Raw genomic sequence first — 19,080 nt, forward strand, 5'->3', positions numbered from 1 at the left:
TTGTTTTATTTCTTTTTTGATTAGTTTTTTCTTTCTAAAATATTTTTTTTTTTAGTAATGGAATCTAAATATAAAGAAAAGACAATAAAAAATAAAATAGTTCCCAGAATGAAATTAAATCAAAAAATTTTAAAATAATAAAATAATAAAATTAAAAAACAAAAATTGGAATTAGAAAATAAAATAAGTTTCTGAAAGCTAAAAGAAATTTAATAAAATGTATATATTTTTTCTTTTTAAAATCATAATATCTAGAAAGAAATACAATTAAATTTAACGAAAAAAATCGTTTGCCCGAGGGCTCGACCTCGGATCTTTCGAATCCTTTGCTCACCCTGCCATCGCGACTGCTGGAGCAGTGAGATCAAAATATAACAATAAGTATAGTACATATATTCACTAGAGCCTTCATTTTTCAACCAATCTGATTATTTGGTTTTAATAAAGCTTGTACATAAATTAGCCAGATATTATTTAGTTATTTCAGCCTGTCTTTTGAATTTTTATTTGATTACATTAAATTTTTTAGTGCAAAGTGAAGAAAATTAGGAATGTTGAAGAAGATATTACATAATTAAACCTAGTTGTAGGGTTCCCCTAAAACAAAAAAAAAAATTCACAAGAAAAATTTTAAATGTTATAAAAAAAAAAAATTTCAAAAAATTAATTTTTTGAGCTTGTAAAAAAATTTTGCGTATGCAGTATTTTATAGATGTTTAAATTTTAGTATAATAAAAATAAACGCGAACTCTTAGCCACTTGCAACCTGTATTTTATTGTACTAAAACTTAATGATCTATAATACATACTGCATACCCATAATTTTTCAAAAAGCTAACATTATATTTTTTAATTTTGGTGAACATTTTTTTAATAACATTTAAAATTTTCCTTGTGCTTTTCTTCATTTTGGGGGAACTGTAAAATTGTATACAACTACATAGTTCCTTTTATGTAACGCTTATTTTCTGGAACACGAGAATCGATTTTCTTCAAAACTTACTTTTTCGGCACTTTGCACTAAAAAATCCAAAACAAAAATTAATCACATTGATTGAAAAATGTCAGTTTCAGTGAATTGTGAACAGTAAAATCCAGTTTTGAACCACTGTGCGATGTAGCCTACCTCACTATAGGTCCATCTGTCATTTGTACATAAATGACCAACCCAATCAAAACTATTATCGTGTTATTCGCTAGAAGGAGAAGGTTTGACTCATTCGTTCCCTTTACACTAAAATAATCACTATTTAAATTCTTTACGAAATTAAATTATTTAAGCGAGACTGGTTTTTCATCTCTCTGAATAATATAGTACCATCTCGCTTATAATTGTATATTATATTTGAAACTAAATAATGTTTTAGTTTATAAAATTTAAGAAAAACCCCTCAAGTAATTGGAGTGACTACATCTACCACTTTGTGCACCTTATTACTCCAATGGCTTTAGCTTTAAGCTTTAATTGTCCGCAGTTTAGAGCTTTACCCCGTTACTTTTCACCTTACCTTGAGCTCATTCAAATCAGATTAAAAGTGTCATAACGAATGATGCTCATTTTTGAGCCACGAGTGTTCGCGTATCAGTCGTTCAGTTATTATCGAATGTCACGTATACTCCATGCGTGCCCAAGTGCTTTGAAAGCAAGCAAATTGGCTTAGTAACGTTTAGCATTCGATGCATACTGGCTTTTGTTGATTTTATTTATTTATTTTTTTGAATTTTATGGCACAAGGTGAGACATACAATTAAGATTGTAAAATGCAGATAAGCGTATGTCTTTTTGTTTTAATTTGCACAACAATGTGAGCGCACGTGCATACCTATGTACTATGTAAACACTCCTGTATGTATGCATGCATGCTTGCGAAAATTCTGAGATTTAAATTTGAATCTCCAAGAAGATAAGTGATTTCCAGCAAATACCCCTACAAGCAAATTCCAGCAAATTTGAATAGCCATGATTGGATTTGTATGAAGAAGGGGTTTTTATTGCCTGCACCATTTAGTGATTTGGCGCTTATAAGCAATTAATCATGGCACAGCCGTTGAACTGTGACCGACGATATGACGTATGGCATGCAAATTTGCGCGCACATACCAACAAACGCGTAATACCTTAAGTCTCTTGTGTTGAAGTGGAAAAGGGATAACGATTTGTGTATGTATGTATGTATGTAACTAAGGTATATTTTTGCAGTAGTTTTTCATTCGTTATTCGGTACTTACTTGCATTTTCATGGGATCCGTATTCACTTGACACATGTACTTGCCGGCATCCTCCATTTTCACATTCCGTATGACCAACGTCCACGTATTGAAGTCATTATGTGTGACCGACAATCGATCATTGTTTGTTATCACATGTTCGTGTATGGCCAGAATCGCCTTCGCATCGGCCTTAATCCAAGCGACCTGTAGTAGTAGTTCGGTGTCGAGTGGTTTTTGTGTTGCACGGCATGGTACGAGTATATTCAAAATACAATCGTAGTTAGGACGGGCAAGACAGTCGAGTGAGGAGTGTGGTATACACCAGAATCGTCGAGATTAGAGCGAAGGAGGTCGAGCAGGAGAACAGCATGTAAAGCCATTGAAGTGGGCGTTGAAGCGTAGATTGTTTATTGATATGCATGTGTATATGTGGGTGTATGGTATGTGTACATACAGTTGTTTGGTTGCGTGTATGTGGGGGTTCAGTCATGTTGTGGTGATTCACAGTTTATTTAGTTGAGTTTGTGTATTAGTGTGTGTGTTTGTGGGCATGTATGCGGTTATGTTTTCGTTGCGCGAGTATTTGTGCGTGTGTGTGTGTGTGTGGTATTGTGTGACCACAGTGCAGCAGTTGTATTCAAATTACATTTTGATATGCGCCCAATATGTGCGTGATTTTTTGTTTGTTTATTTTTTCATTTCGATTTTCATTTTATTTTCGCATATCCAATTCAAATTGGTTTAGTTGTGTTTTTAGTGTTTTTGTTGTTGTTGTTGTTATCAATACCCGTCGTTATTTGATGTTTCATTAGTTTTGTATGACCGACCAACCAACAAAGATAAGCAAAAAAGCAACATTAAACCGCGTACAGTCAGCGAACGACAGCAACGTTGGATTAGCGTAAATGGGCGGAAGAAACCAGTGGTCATAAAAGCAGCAGTGGTCGTCGCATAGTCATTGGAGTTTTTAGCATAGTTTTTATTTGTATTTTATATTGGGTTGCGCCACCATTGTCATCATCATCATCATCAACGTTTATTCAACAATTTCCGGTATTATTTTGTGTGATTTGATTTTTATTTTATTTTTTGGTTTTATTTTTAACGCGCCCACATTAACGGATATGTGTTCAAATCGGATTTTATTTTGTATTTGCAGTGGTGATTATTCAAATTTGTTTGTTTTTAATAAAAAAATGTGGTTGGTTTTGAGTTTTGTGATAAAATATTTTTGTTTATTGCAATTTATTATTTTTCATTTTAGTTTGATTGTTTTAAAATATATTTAAAATCGATTTTAACGTTTATTTAAATTTTTTAAGTCGACGTTTTTGTTTTAAGTTTGTATTTTTAATGTTTTAAGTAATTTTTTCACATTAAAATTTTTTAGTGATTTTTAATATATATATTTTTTTCATATTCATATAAAAAATTTTATATTTTGATTTTTTTATTTTTGGTTTAATTTCGATGGGAATTAAATTTTGATAACAGGTTTTAAAAAAGTTTTGTTTCAGTTTTAATTCAAAATGTATATTTAGTACATGTTTTGTTATTTTTTTTATTGTTTTTTTTGGTATTATTTAATATTAAATATGTATTTAATTTAATAGTTTTTTTTTTTGGATTTCATTTATTTCGTTTTATTATATGCGTGTTATTTGTTTTTTTATATACATATTTTTATATTTTATTTTGTTATATTTGGTTTTAATTTAAATATAATTTAATTTAATTTTTTTATGTAATTTAATTAAAATTTTTAAATTTTTGTTTTATTTTGTGTATTATTTCATTTTATTATAGTCAAATTTGTTTTTGTATTTATATTTTATTTTTTTTTTTTTAGTTTTATTTGATTATAGTTTTTTATTTAAGTTTTTTTTATTTTAGTTTTATTTTATTTTAGTTTTATTTCATTTAAGATTTATTTAATTTTATTTCATTAGATTAATTTTTTTGTATTATTTTATTTTAATTTTAATTTTAATTCATTTTAATTTCCATTACATTAAATTAAATTTTATTTTAGTTTATACAAATTTTGTGTATTTTATTATTTTTAAATTAATTTTCGTTTTAATTTATTTGATTTAGTTTTTTATTTATTTTAATTTTAGTTTATTTTGAGTTAATTTATTTTTATTACATTTTGTTTCATATTATTATTATTTATTTTTTTACAAATTTTATTTTAAATCGCTTAATTAAAGATTTTTCAACCGCAATTGCCGTTATCGCAGAAAATCGATATGCGTGCAGTAGACGACATGAGTCCGTCGGCGATGTAAAGTTTAGCAATTTAAATTTCAGTTGAACCAGCCATTCAGTTGGTCGTAGTAGACGATAGTAAAGTTGCAGTCATGTGCAGCATAGATTGTTGTTGTTGTGATTTTTGTGTGGTGGTTGTCATCATTGTTCGTGTTGGTGGTGGTAGGGGCACAGCGCATTGTTGGTATTGTTGCCAGATGTCAGCGCCATTTGACGCCGTTTTCGATTTAGCAAGTTTTTCAAGTCCATTTTTTTTTGTTTATTTTAGATTTGTTTCGTAAGTTTTTTTTCAGTCGAAGCAGATCATTGCATCAGCGATTTTTGTTTTTGCGCAGCGTGGAAAAGCATATTTTGTGTGCAATTAGTGGATATCGGATTATTGTTGGCATCGTTTTTTTTTATTTTTTTTTATAATTTTTTACGGATGGTTTTTAGTTTGTATTGATTTTTTTTTTATACAATTTAGTTGTCCGCGTTTTTTTTTGTGTGATGTGTTAATTGGTGATATATCAATATTTGGCCATATTAAAATTGGTTTTTGCGATAATTATCAATATTTAAAGGTTAAACATTTTCCATTTTTTTCGTTTAAAATATATTTAATTTTATTCATTTATTTTTGGCAATTTTAAACACAATTTGGTATTTAATTGCATGTTAGGTAGCATGTATGAGCTCAAGTTCAATACATAATTAAAAAAGTTACAGCATTTTTCGCAATTTTTAATGCCGATCCCACGTTTTTGTAATTTTTTTTTATGTGATTTGTTTTAATTTTGCGCGAAGTATTCCAACGTTGTCAAGAGGAGTTCAAGGAAAAATGAAAGCTTATATTTAGCTAATATTTTTATTAAAGTTTTCGTACACAGCGAATTACAATTGAAATTTTTTTTTTATAAAAAATGAATTAACGAAAAACTTATGTGGTGCAGTTTGTGCATAAAAGTAACTTCTTTTTATTTAGTTTTAGGCATTCCAAAAAAAGAAATAAAATTAAGTATACTACTTTAATTATGAGGTATTTGATCATTATAAAGTATAAAAATAATACTTATATTAACTATGTTTATATCTAATGCATATGCTTACATATACATATGTATTAAATACTGAGAGCTAAAATTGGGTGGCCTTGAAAAAATATGTCTGATAAAGCATCCAAACATCTGTTTATATATACATAAGCTCATTTTTGATTAGTTTAAAAGCATGCAATTACAATTAGATTGCAAAAAGTTTGATTATACCCAAATCTAGATGAAAGGCGAACACAAATTAGTTCACCTCAATGTAATCAGAAGCCTAGTTTATAAGAAAATGATTCAGGAACTCAGTCCTCTGGGACGTTTCCATTTACATAAATTCTACACAGCAAAGCTTGTAAACTCCTATCTATATATGAGTCGTTTATTTTGAAAGTGGCATAAGTCCCTTCACAACTTCTGTGCTTAAATGACCGGTTACTTGTAACTGAACGCGTCGCACATACACAGGTACGATCTAGGCGGCCAGAAGTGATATTTGGAACCACACGCTATCCCTCTCGATCACGGATAACGCCGCTGTGTCAATTTACAGTTAGTCGTAGTTTTATCGTTACTTTTAGCATACGCATCTGTTCACAATAATCTTATGAAAACAACGTTTTAACTGTCATAATTTTGTTTACAAGTAACTAATAACAATTTTAGTGGGGATCACTAATCAACCTGGTAAGAGTCATTGCGTTTTAAAAAAATTGAGTTAGATATTTATTATTTGTACCTGTTGCGTCAAGCATTTTTATGTAGATTCTAGTCCTTATCAGGGGCTTTGAAATACACCAGTGTCCGTCCATGTTGTATCTTACTTTAGACTAGAAAGTGTACATACTTAGTTAAACTATGTAGTAAAAATTTGTCACAGATTCACGCTGACTCCGGGGTAGAGGGCATTTGAACTTTGTAGTAGATAAAACTGGATACAAATCTTTTTTTTGTGCAGCGGATTAAAATATTCAATTCCTAAGTAGAAATTTCAGCTGATTCCGAAAACCGAGTTTAATTTTTTTCAATTCACCGGCATTTAGCTAAAAAAAAAATTGTTCCACTTAAACAAGTATATCTTCCGAACCAGTTAGACAATCTTAATACGAAGTGTAGCAAATGAAAGCCTAAATAATTCTCCATAAACTGTATTTATAATCGTCTCTCAAAAAGAAATAAAAAATGCCACAACGATAAAACAAAATCGTTTTCCTATTAAGTTTGATCAAAGTCGTGCGTACTCGTACATGGCGCATGAGTTACATACAGTTTTCCACACAAGGTATGTTCGAAAAACTTTTTTTCTTTATATGGAAGAAACTGCCAGCGACAAAAACGTTTTTTAAGCAGCGTATATCGTACGATATTGTACCGCACGCCGTCTGTTTTGGGAGTACCTTAAAAGAGGTCTACACTCCAGAAATCGTCAATAACACCCATCGAATTATATTTTCCGATCGCAGGTTGAATTGAAAAATAAAATGCTGCCTTAACGAAAAAAAATATCTTTTTAAAAAAAATCGTATTTTGAATCTGGTTTAATCAAAGAACTCGAAGCAAAATTTTTCAGAAAACATATGTATCTGATTTATCAGAAATGGCCTGGCATGAAAATTCTTGTTGAAAAAAAATGGGGACTAGAGACTGCCACATTTGTATAAGAGAAGCAAGCTGATCATTATGTGTTTTGTCATCCTGGAACGACTTTTGCTAACGGCTTCCCTCTGGATTTTTTTTTATTTGGAATTAGTTGAAGCCAAAAGTCTTCGTCGATAAGTCAGCTACGGTTCAGAACTTGGCAGCCTACATTACTAGCGTAATTAACGAGATACCGGTAGTAATGCTGGAAAGAGTTATTGAAAATTGAATTAAATTATTTTTAAAAAGTAAATGCAGAGATTCTTCCTTCGGGTAATAATACAGATTCCGAGATCCAGTTGTTTTAAGTGTTTTATTTAAAATTAAAATTTCAATAAAATTGGTTTAAAATTAATACTTTTTCGGTAGCTCAAGTATGTATATAGTAATTTATCATTGTGAAGCGTCCTGCCTGTGGAAGAGTTCTACGACGGACGCATGCTGATGCAGCTAAACTTTTTTGAAATCCACTCTTAAGAAATAAACTAGTAATTTCCGAGGCAAATATCTCCTATGTACCTATATATGTATAAATTTGAATACCTCCAAATGCTTATATCCCCTTCTTTCATAACTTACATTAACTAGGAGGCCAAAACTCATGATATTGGTTTCTTTCGTGTTTTTTTTTTGAATGCAAGTAATGTAAATGAAGAGCAGTTGAATATAGGAGGCACTCGAAGTGTTACCAATTAAAAATGGTATAATTTTTACATTTTTTATTTCGAAATTTTTTACTTTTTTTTTCGAAAATATCATTTCATTTTAAGACCTAGTCAAGGTTTAAGAAAAATGTATTACTGTTCGATGTAGCCATCTTTAGTGCGGATAATAGCACCGAGTCTGTCCGGGAATGCTTCGCAGAATGCACGAATGTGGACTGGTGGTATTTTGCCCCACTGGCGGCGAAAAGCAATTTTGAGGGCGTTGATTGTCTCATATCTTTTAGCTGATACTTTGGCCTTGAGAATAGACCATATGGAAAAGTTCTGTGAATATGGTGGCCATTGTTGTGAAGAAATGAAGCCGAGAAGATTTTTTCTAAAAAACGTCGAATTTCGCAAACTTTATGCGATGGTGGCGAGTCTTATTGAAACGCCCAACGATTTCTACCGATGTGTTTTCATGCCCAAGGTAACAAAGCATTGTTTGCAATTTTTTCACGGTAGATTTACTGATTTATCTTTACGTCCTGTTCAATATAAAATTCCACTAGACGACATTCGTGCAACTTGTGAAGCATTCCCTTACAGAATCGATGCAGTAAAATATTTTTCTTAAAGCCTGACTAGTTCTTATGATGAACCCATGCTCTTGAATAAAACAAAAGCAAAACAGACAAACTTATAGCATTTTCGATTTGAAACACTTCGAGTGCCTACAACGGTACTTATATGAAAGTAATCAATGCTATTTACATATTTTTATTTTAGACAGTTTAAATATTTGCATTTAGGAAAGAGTGATAAATTACTTAATAGGCATGCACACACACACACACACACATTGAGAGTTTTTTTTTTAAATACATAAACATAAATAATTGAGTGCAACAATTAAGCTAAATATTAAATGGTGCAAAGTCTGTTTCGGTTTTAAATTGGTGCGCTTAAAATTCGATATAAAAATAGTACTCGTAAAAAGAAAAGTTAAAAGTAAATATGAAAATAACTAAAAGTAAAAAACAAAAACGCTTTTCTGTGATGAATGTCATGAATTACTCAATTATGTGCGCGCAAGTTTGTTAAATACCGTTTTTGCTGTTCAGTGCCAATAAATAAAATAAATTTTTTGATACTAGCAAATAAAAGTAAATGATACAGAAGAGATTAAAACGCGTAAATATTGACGGCTAGTAAAGTGAATGACAGATGAGTGTGTTAACATAGGTTTTTATTCCTGTTTGTTTTTTTTTTATTTCGAAACGATAAAAAAGCGCAAGAGAGTGATTTATTTGTATCGATAAATATGTACATATGCAAGAAAAAGTGACTTGCACTTTAATAAGCAAAGTGAGCGTTGAAAAATATGAATACGTTTCAAATTTTTGCAATTTTTTTGTAAAAGTATGCACTTATGCGAATTGCAAAAAGGTTTTCGAACCAATTAAAATAATGGAAGTTCAATATTTTAATAAATGGTTATAAACTGTGTCAGCATTTACTAATTATGAAGTTATAGATTGAAAAAAAAGAAATGCGCAGGTAGTTATTTGAAATAACGAATCATGAGGCTTTCTTTGCCTCCTCTCTCCAAAAATAGTTCAGTTAAAAATAAATTGGTTATATTCTTGAAAATAAGGACAAAATGTTTACTTTTGGACTTGGCTTGGCTTATACAAAAACAAAACTGACCTATTTTTGGAAAGTGTACCTAATTTCAAGTGACTGTACCTACTGAATTTTTTCACTGAAAAAGGATTGAAAATGATACCAATTTACATAAAAATGTAAGTAAAATCCTATACATATACAGTGACGAGCAAAACTGTAACATGGAGTAACACTTTTTATTTCAGCTGTCGCTATCTTTCCAAGTTCTAACGATATTCATACTGTTGTTGTATATTTTTATTGGTACATCTTTGCTTCCTCTGTCATAACGATTTGAAGTCAATTCAACAACATTAACAAAACCAGCAGACAAAAATGTAAATTAAGGCAAATGTTACAGTTTTGCACTCATATATTTTTAATAACTTCTTGACAATTTTCACAAAAAAAAGAATTATTAACACAATGTTCAGTATGCTTTTGCTTTATTTAGTTCCTGGTTGCAATTTGGCATACCTAATGTGTATGTCTGTAAAAATTCTGGAGGCATAGCCTCCCAAATATCCTTGGTGTGCTTTCACAGCTCATGTACTCCATTGGACGGACTTGGATACTTAGTAAGATGCGCTTTTAGTTGATTTCGCAAATTCTCGATGAGATTCATGTCCTCGGATTGTGGAGGTCATTTCAAATTAGCAAATTTCTGCTTTTGTTCCAGTCTTTGCGAACATGTGCAGTGTGTTGTGGTTGCTTTTTCAGCAGAAACTCTAATTTTTTCGACTACATCTTGCAAATTTTGTTGAAATATGAACAGATACTGTTCCTTANCTTAACATTTTCATGTGTCAAACTCCACATTTTTTTGCCACTTTCCCTGCGGTCCCGCCTTTTCGCAGTAAATCTATTATTTACATTAATGTTTCCTGATTAACCATATTTTTTATTGGTGATCACTTCCTGAATAAATTACAATACAGAAAAAAGTCATCTGACTTTCAACTAAGCAAAAGATAACTGTAAAATGCAAAACTGAGAGTGAGTGCAAAACTGTAACATTTGCCTTAACTTACATTTTTGTCTCCAAGTTTTTTTATTGTTGTTGGATTGACCTCAAATCGTTATGAGAGCGGGAGTAGGGGTGTACCAATAAAAATATACAACAAAAGTATGAAAGTCGTTAGAACTATAAAAGATAGCGGTGGCTGAAATAAAAAGTGTTACATCATGTTACAGTTTTGCTCGTCAGTGTATAAGTACTTTCTACCAAATTTACATATTTGTTTCTTACCCAATAAACTCTCAATAAAAGCTTTATAAAGTCTGATTTTCAAAGAAATTTTCAATTTATGCCACATACTTTATTTTGTACGAATAAGGGTGTAAGTTAATGTATTTTCAAAAGTACTTAATCCGGAAATTTAATATATACTCTTATTACTTGATTCTACATATCGTGCACTTTCTTCAAAGGTGTATTAATTCAGTATTTACCTTATCACTTTAACTGAAAAAAATTTTTCAAACAGGTGGCAACCCGCCAAAGAAGTATTTTCGGCAGTAAACTTTCCTAAACCTCTTTAGTTTGATACCCATATTGCAATATTTAATTTATCTTATCAATTAAATCAAATTAAACTTTTCAAACAGGTGGCAACCATCCACAAAAATATATTCAATTGTTAGCCTTTTTAAACTTCTGTCTTTTGACAACTATATTGCATTATTTACTTTATCTTCTTAATTTACTTAAACTGGAATTTTCAAATTGGTGGCAACTCTCTACTTATTTTTTTCCTATGTTTTAAGTTAGACCGGTAGCAATGCATCGGTAAAAACTGCACTAAATTTCTCCCAATAACTTTTGAGTGATACGCGTACAAACATACAGACAGGTAGACGGACATCAGAAATTCACCGCGATGTATAGCTTAAATTACCCACAAAGGAATGAACTGCGAAGCACTACATATGTATATAACTATATACGACTGCATAAATGTATTTACACGGGTATACATAAGTATGTGTGCTCCTGAATTTACCACAGTAATGACAACATTTCATTTTCAGAGCACACATTCACTAACTGCCTGCTTAGTTAGACAGTTACGCTAGTTACATAAATAGTTGAACTTTCGATGGCTACCATTATGTACATACATATGTACGTAATGTTTATGACATGCTGTCACGTACAACACTCATTTTCGGTTGCAAAATTTCCAGACTGCGCTTGCATACAGCCTCCTATTAATATACCTCTTTGAATTTTCATTTTAGTTACACTTGGACTTTAATAACATTTTAGCAATGCAAATTGAATAATACTCGTATGGTGGGTTGCCAATAGCCATTATCATCTATGAAAATGAAATTGTGTAAGCAATCGCTACGAGTTGTGTGTGAGTGTTGGCATCACATACATAAAAAACATTTAGGTGGGTTTTATGCCACTACAGGCAACTGTAGTTCGCCAAATGAATGTTCATACAAATACTCGTCGTGTGGCACAGCCAATTTATTCGCAGTTCAAGTAGCTTTTGTGTAATTAAGGTTTTTTTTGCTCATCTTTTTTTTTCTTCTGTTGTGTAAAATCTTTTGCTATATCGAATCACTCTTCTTTAGTAAAGCCTCTTGAGGTCTAGTGAATTAAATTCAGCATTTTGGTGGTGTTCTAATAGCAGTTCAGCGTAGATTTTGCTCGAAATCAAAACAAGGACTTGATTCTCCAACAACTCTGTGTGAATGTGCGGAGTTGCTTGTAGCAACTCTTTGTTTGTACCTCTTATATTCCAAGGAATAGTAGCCACTACATATACAAAGCTTATGTAGATAATATTTTGCATCTAAGTTTCAGGATTGGCAATCATCACCTGTGTGTGCTCAGGGACCATAATTTGGGTAATATCTCTTGGAATATCCTTAAGAAGTCATCATACTGTGAGACATATTTACGTAACAAACGGCTTGTTGAGCATAGGTCTATTACAAATTAATGGAATTGTAAATAATCTTGAGACTAGTTTAGACCAAAATGTTTATTAACTATATATGTATAACACTGTAGGGACGCTAAAATGAGACCAAAAAAAAACGCCAAAACACGTAATGGGATCTGTACCCCATTTTCTAGCTCAGGTAATTTTCCTTAGATATTTTCATTTTAAGTTTGTATTGCGAATGTTGCTCATACACCCTGTACGACTGTGTACGTGTAGGTCCTGAACTGTAGGATCATGTGCGATATGGCTACGGTGACCATTCGTACCGCTTTTGGCGGGACAGTACCGATTTTAAGAAAATTGTCCCGCTGAATATTTTTCAAAAGTCTGGACGTATAAGTGTCCCGATTTGTCATATTTGTACCTATTAAATCCCGCTTTGTAGTGTTTTCTTCGTCATTTTAATTTTACTATGATTTTGGTTATGTTTGATCCTGTTAAACTGGTACTCTCGCTATACTGCAGTCCATCATTCTTGTCTAATTTTTTTGTAAGTTTTTTATAATTATTTTTTAATTTTATGAATGAAACTATTCTAACTTGAATTTAAGGAAATTATAAACAATAATACTAATTCCCTCAAAAAATCAAAATTACTAAAATTCAACAAAATCTCATGAAAACTTTGAACTTTTTAATTTGATTTCTGAGAAACATTCTGAGTATGCAGTTTTGTAGCGCATTCAATTCAAAGTGCAAATTTTAAGTAGGCGAGAAATACCGTTGATTTTTGGTAAGTTTTTTTTTGTGGAAGGTGTTGCTCATTTTCTCCATACAAAAAAAAAAAAACAAAAATGTTGAACATACTTTGTATACGCGAACAAAAAATCGTCAAAAATCAGCGGTAAGTCCAAACTACTTCAAACTTCCACTTTACAAAGTTAGTAAAATTTAATGGGTTACAAAACTTCATACTCAAAACAATTTCAGAAAATCTGATAAATTTTTTTTGAAATTTTGATCAACATTTGTTAAAATTCGTTGTGTTTTTATAAATATTTTACAAAATTTGAAATTTTTATTTAGATTTTTTTTCTTAAATAGTAAGTTATATTTTCATAAATAAATAATAAACATTTTTTTAAACAAGAAAAGTAGCCAAAACTTGCTAAAATGTCTTTTCCCTATTTACATTCTCGCCACCTTATATATAGCGCGTTAAGCGCAATAACTTTAAAGTGCTTGAGCTTCCACTACACGAAAAGCAAAGCTGCTGATGCTTAAAGCAGGGATCACAAGATTTGTACATTTGTACATTTTTACAGTCACAGATTGGGATTGTTTGCAAATTTTTTATTGAGCTGAACTCGTTTTCGATAAAAATTCCTAGACAAACTTTAAACTTAAAAAAAATTCTAACCTAACCATTTTAGAAATGTACTCTAAATGAATAGCCCTTTACTGCTAAAACTGTTTTTAGATACATATTTCAGAAAGTGCAAAAATGGCAGCTAATGCTAAATGGGGAAGCAAATTTAATTTCAACGCTCACTTGCTGTTTGATTTTTTAACCAAATGGAAAATACGACGAATTAAAATTGTTAGTTCGCATATGCGGATGTGTGTATGTATGAATGTATGTATGTGTGACGCATGAAAATGAAATTTAACTAAAAATATTGTCGGTTTAAAAAGTGCACTTTATTAAAAAAAAACGTGTGCATTTAAATTCGATAAATACAGAAGTTCGCCAGCTACATACATGTGGCTTTAATTGTATTTAGTTAAGTGAAATATTCAATTTAAACGTAAATAATTTTTTGTGAGTGCACTGGTGCGAATTTGCGAATTGTGATTAATAATAAATCTAAAAAGTGCTTAACACTTCCATCAATTTTGTGCGCTATTACCATAATGTAGTAGATCGGTGCATTTTAAATTTTATATATATATATATTTTTTTGGTGATTTTTTTTTTTTAGTATGTACTCGTATTTAAAATATTACTTTTGCAACTACGTGCTAACAAAGTTATAGTTGTACTTGATTTATTTTAAATTTTTGCATTGAAAGTAAGTGCGCTTGTGCATGGAAAATCGTAATTCGTTTTTAAAGTGCGATTTTAATTAAATAAAAAAAGGCAGAGAACTTTTACTTTCTCTTATAAACGCAAACGGTGCTGCGAAAGCAAAAGTAAAACCAAAAACAAAAAAAAAAAAAACAAAAATAAATAAACAAAAGAAACCTTGTACGCCGCTTCAAAACCGATACATACCCTGGCCGTTGAGGAGTCGCCACTCACCCTGTGACCGCCGAGATTATTGACCACGCACGTGAAGGTCGCATCGCGTCCCTGCGCCACGGTGACATTCTCCAGCGGAAAGACGAAATCCGGCTCGAATGCGCCCACTGTCGAGATTTGGTTGGAAATGGAAATATCTACATTTCAATTGTTTTGTGAAGTTCAGTGAATTTTGATTTGTAGCGTAAATTTGCATTGTAATTTTTTTTTTTGTTTTTTTATACGATGTCATTTTGTGTTTTTTTTTTTGGTGGTTGGATGAGGGAAAAAGGTTTTTGGTTGTTGGATAGTGCAATTTTTTTAGTGAGATTTTGTTACATACAGTTGCAAATTTTATTATTTTTTTTTGATTTTATTTGAAACACACAATTTTACAATTTGTTGTTTGACATACGATTTGTGAATGGAAATATGGGGCAAATCAATTAAGCAGCATTGAAAAAATCGCGTAAAAAAAGATAAAAAAGAACAAATTGAACAAAACGCATAATTATAAAAATTCATAGTTGCAAATGTTTTGTTGTCTATTTGTTTTTTCAATATTATACATAATTGAGCATACAAATACATAAGTACATAAGATTGACTACACATAATACATATATAATTGAAATTTTTTTGTTGCAAATCAAATGTAGCAACATAAGAAAGGCGCAACAAATGTTGGCAATCATCTGCTGTGCAACACAAACGCAGTCACACGCGGTTATCACACACACACACTCGCATTCACTGCAGGAAAGATTTAGTACTCGCAAATTTTGCAAAGAAAATAATATTTAATCGATGCTAAGATAAAACTTAATAAGAAGCCAATAATGAATGAGAAAAATATATTTTTTATTTAGTTTAAAAGCAGAGCGAAATAATTCAATATTTACATAGGAGCACAAAAAAAAAACAACAAAGAAAAGTTCTATTGACCAGACCAAGCATTTAATATGTCTTGCGGTCGCTGCGCACGTCTGAATTCCTTTCTAACCGCAAAAATACTGGCGGACAATTTTTTTTTTCGATTTTGAGGGGTTAGTTATAATTTTTATAGTTAGCGATTTTTGGAGTCGCTGATTACGAAGTATTTCCAGCTTTTCCCAATCCAAAATGATAGATCCAATATGGCGGAAACTTTTTTTTTTTAATTATGAATTTGCATAATACTTCGTATGCAGGAGTTTTTGAGGGCAGTGATTATGAATTTGAAATCAGATTTTCAAAATTAAAAATAGCGGCTCCAATATGACGGCAAAGAGAGAGTCCCTATATTATTTATAAAAAAGTGTTCAACCATTGGAACCTTAAAAAGGATACATTTTTATATGTCTAAAGCCGGACAGTAACCGAAAATATGTTCGTTTTCAAGGCAGAGTCGGCCCCAGTTTCTGTGATCACACCTTTTCGGTGTAAGTTAGTGGAATCGCCGTTGTTTGTGACCAGTCACAAAAGTCAGGCATCCAGAATGTTGCCTGATGCCATTTATATTTGTTGAGATAATATTGTTTTTGATTAAAAGGGCAGCCGAAGAGCCTGGTCTGGCCCCCAACGGCTCCCCCACTCAGTAAATATGGCTATAGAAGAGGCCCAACTGAGACCACAGAACGGCAGTTAGCGGTACTTCTCGTGCCAACTCGTCGGCGGCCTCAATTCCTTCGATTCCACATTGGCCTGAAACCAAACACAGTGCTACCGTGTTTTTGGCTGCCAAAATTTGTAGCCTGCCAAAGCAGTCCTGTTGGAAATGGTCCGGCAGGCTGCTTGGCTATCTAAAAAACAGATAACTAGAAAGCGCCTTTAAAACCTTTTCAAGTTGTAATTTTGCGCAATTAAAGATTGCGAATGTTTGAGGCACGAAAGTTGCCAGGTCCAAGAGTACCTCCACACGCTCTATTCTCCTTGCTTGAACCATCTGTGTACCAGGGTACGAATCTGCAATCAAGTGCGGGAGCCCCATTTGCCCAATCTTCGTTTTCGAGGATTTTCACGTGGAACTTTCTGACAAAACAGATCTCTTTAGTAGTGGAGACAGAAATTCCGAATATTTACAACTACGCTATCCAAGTATATCTTGTTTGTGTAAAAGCCGTCGTTAGATAGTCGAAGTGGCACCACCCTCCTGTCCAAACTAGAAAGGGCTCTAGAACCGAAGTTGAGCATATGCTCTATTGAGCCAGTGACGGATGAACATGCCACTCTGTGCAGTTTGGTAAGGCGTAGTACGGGAGTTTTTTTGCAGTCTCTTCTGCCACCACGCTGCAGATGAATAGGAACATACGACCACACTATAGAGCCACTCTATCAGACTTGAGCTCAATGCCCACGTTCTTCCAAAAAGTCTTCTCCACATGGCCCCTCAAGAAGGGAAGTTCTAGTTGATTTCCCTTTGAGATAAGCATAAAGCGTGTGGTGTAACGGTCCGAAAGTGTTAAGTTTCTTCCTGATATGAAGGTCCAATAGTCTCTTTTTAAGTTTCGAGAGTGAAGGAAGTTAGATTAGTAACACGAACACCTTTTTTCAAGCGTACGATGTGTGTTCCCAGCAATAATAATCCTTAAATATAAAATACAGGGGATCAGTGATCTCCTCGATACTTATTTGTAGTATTAGTGCTGGGAAAATTCCATCGCTGCTTTAAATGGTTTAAAAGACCGTACATCGTAACTTGTCCCTGTCAAAAATGGGCCCAGATATGCTATGACTTTTCACTCTAGGGAACTTATGTGCCGAGACACAGAGGTCATCATCGAAGAGGCTGGGAAATGCATTTTATGCAGCTGATTTAGTAAAGGTGTCATCATGCCTCCTTTGGAACACATAAAGAACTGCTGGTACAAAACTACGGCAAGTGCACCGAATTGTATGCATTGGCATGCCAGGGGAAATAAGGGACTGCCCTGCTGATGCATTCGGTACTCTGGTGTCCATATCTCATTCCAATGCCCAATAAAGAGGGGGACCACCATTGCAGCACTGATGATTCTAAATATCTCCAGCTTAAAAACGGAAATATGACGAGTAATTAAATTGGATGATCGAGTATTCTGGGTATGTGTGCCGAATTAAAAAAAAAAAAAACCGATACCATGAACCAGCATCCCACCATTTTTCTAGGGGAAATTCATGCATTTGAAATTTGTGCCAGACTGAGACTATTTTATTTATTTTACAGAAAGCATCTGTAAGTCCTGTCGCCGTTAACTAAAGAAAAAAAAAACGCTGTATCTCGCGCTGATGAAGATAAACGATAAATAGGCATGTTTAAATTCAGGCTACAGATACAAAAAGTAACAATTGAGTGATTTGTATACTTTAAACCTTTAACCTTAGAAGAACTTAAAGCCTAAACCTCGCCATGAACAAAAAAACGCTACCGCAAAAGTCAGTATAAATTTAATTGAAAGCAAAAATTAATTAGTTTAGTTTCGAGTTAGCTTCATTTCCTGCAGGACTCGAGCAACAACACGCACACACACACACACACACACATACACATTTAGACCACAGTGTGCCATAGCAAGTACCAAGAACCTACTCACCAATGCAGTTGCAGATAAGGAAGACAACCAACAGTTGCCATCGTACTGCCGCACATTGCTGCAGTGTTGTTGCTGTAATAACCAGATGTGCATTGAGTATTTGCCGCATGTGGCGGCCAGTGCTAGGGCCGAACGTGGCTAAGGATGGTGTATGCTTGAAAAGACAATGCTTTGTTGTTTTTGCTGTGGTTGTTGTTGCTGCTGTGGTTCTTGAACACAAACTTTGTGGTCTCTCCGGTGTTTCTGTTGAAGTCAGTGCTGCTGCTGTTGTTGTTGTTGTTGTGTTAAATGTTTGTGTTGCTGCCGGTGGGTTCACTCGGTTTGTCTGCGACAATTTAGCTGCTAATGCAACTGATGTGGGCGCCACCTGGCGAGTGACAAATGTGGTTTCAATTGCGGTTGCCATCATGTTGAGCCGTCTGACACTAATTTCATTGCATGGTCAATTCCTCTTGATTGTGTCGACCCAAATGCAATGAACGACGGCAATGGTGCAAGTTTGATTTCGCTAGAATTAGAGAGAAAAAGAAGATTGGAAGAAATAAACTGTAATATTTGGATTTAAGATGGTTCAAAGCACGTTTGAAAGTAATCAATGTGTATGTATGTATGTTAAAAAATATTTCTATTAAATTATTAGTATAGTTTATAACCTAAATACGAAGAGTGATCTGCCGCAGAACCAAATTAAACTTAAGTGCCATTTCAATTTTCATCTGAAATTGGCCCGACGTAAATCGAATGCTTAAATAAATAACAAGAAGCAGAGATTCGCACAAATAAATCTGAAGAAACTTGATTTGAAATATTATTTTTTTTTGCAGTCATACAACTGCCAATATAAGGCCGACGTAGAAATCAAGTTGAATTCATACAAGGTGATGGCGG

The 19,080-nt window shown here is 32.7% G+C and overlaps 1 protein-coding gene across 2 annotated transcripts in view; it reads right to left on the bottom strand.

Moving 5' to 3' along the window:
- Window positions 1-18,692, bottom strand: part of LOC108364147 (neurotrimin-like) — a 38,637-nt gene extending 19,945 nt beyond the window's left edge. The window contains exons 1-3 of one of the 2 annotated variants that reach the window (XM_017617724.1): window positions 18,193-18,692; window positions 14,663-14,799; window positions 2,230-2,415 (exon numbers count right to left, since the gene is read on the bottom strand). In XM_017617724.1, the coding sequence (XP_017473213.1) occupies window positions 2,230-2,415; window positions 14,663-14,799; window positions 18,193-18,601 (732 nt within the window). In that variant the 5' untranslated portion in view covers window positions 18,602-18,692. Of the gene's footprint in view, window positions 1-2,229; window positions 2,416-14,635; window positions 14,800-18,192 lie in introns of both variants that reach the window. The other variant, XM_017617723.1, reaches the window with a different exon arrangement.
- Window positions 18,693-19,080: the final 388 nt, after the last annotated feature.

Source organism: Rhagoletis zephyria, unplaced genomic scaffold, assembly GCF_001687245.7.
Source record: "Rhagoletis zephyria isolate East Lansing unplaced genomic scaffold, Rhagoletis_zephyria_1.1 Rzeph_scaffold_01477, whole genome shotgun sequence".
NCBI classification, from domain to species: Eukaryota; Metazoa; Arthropoda; class Insecta; order Diptera; family Tephritidae; genus Rhagoletis; species Rhagoletis zephyria.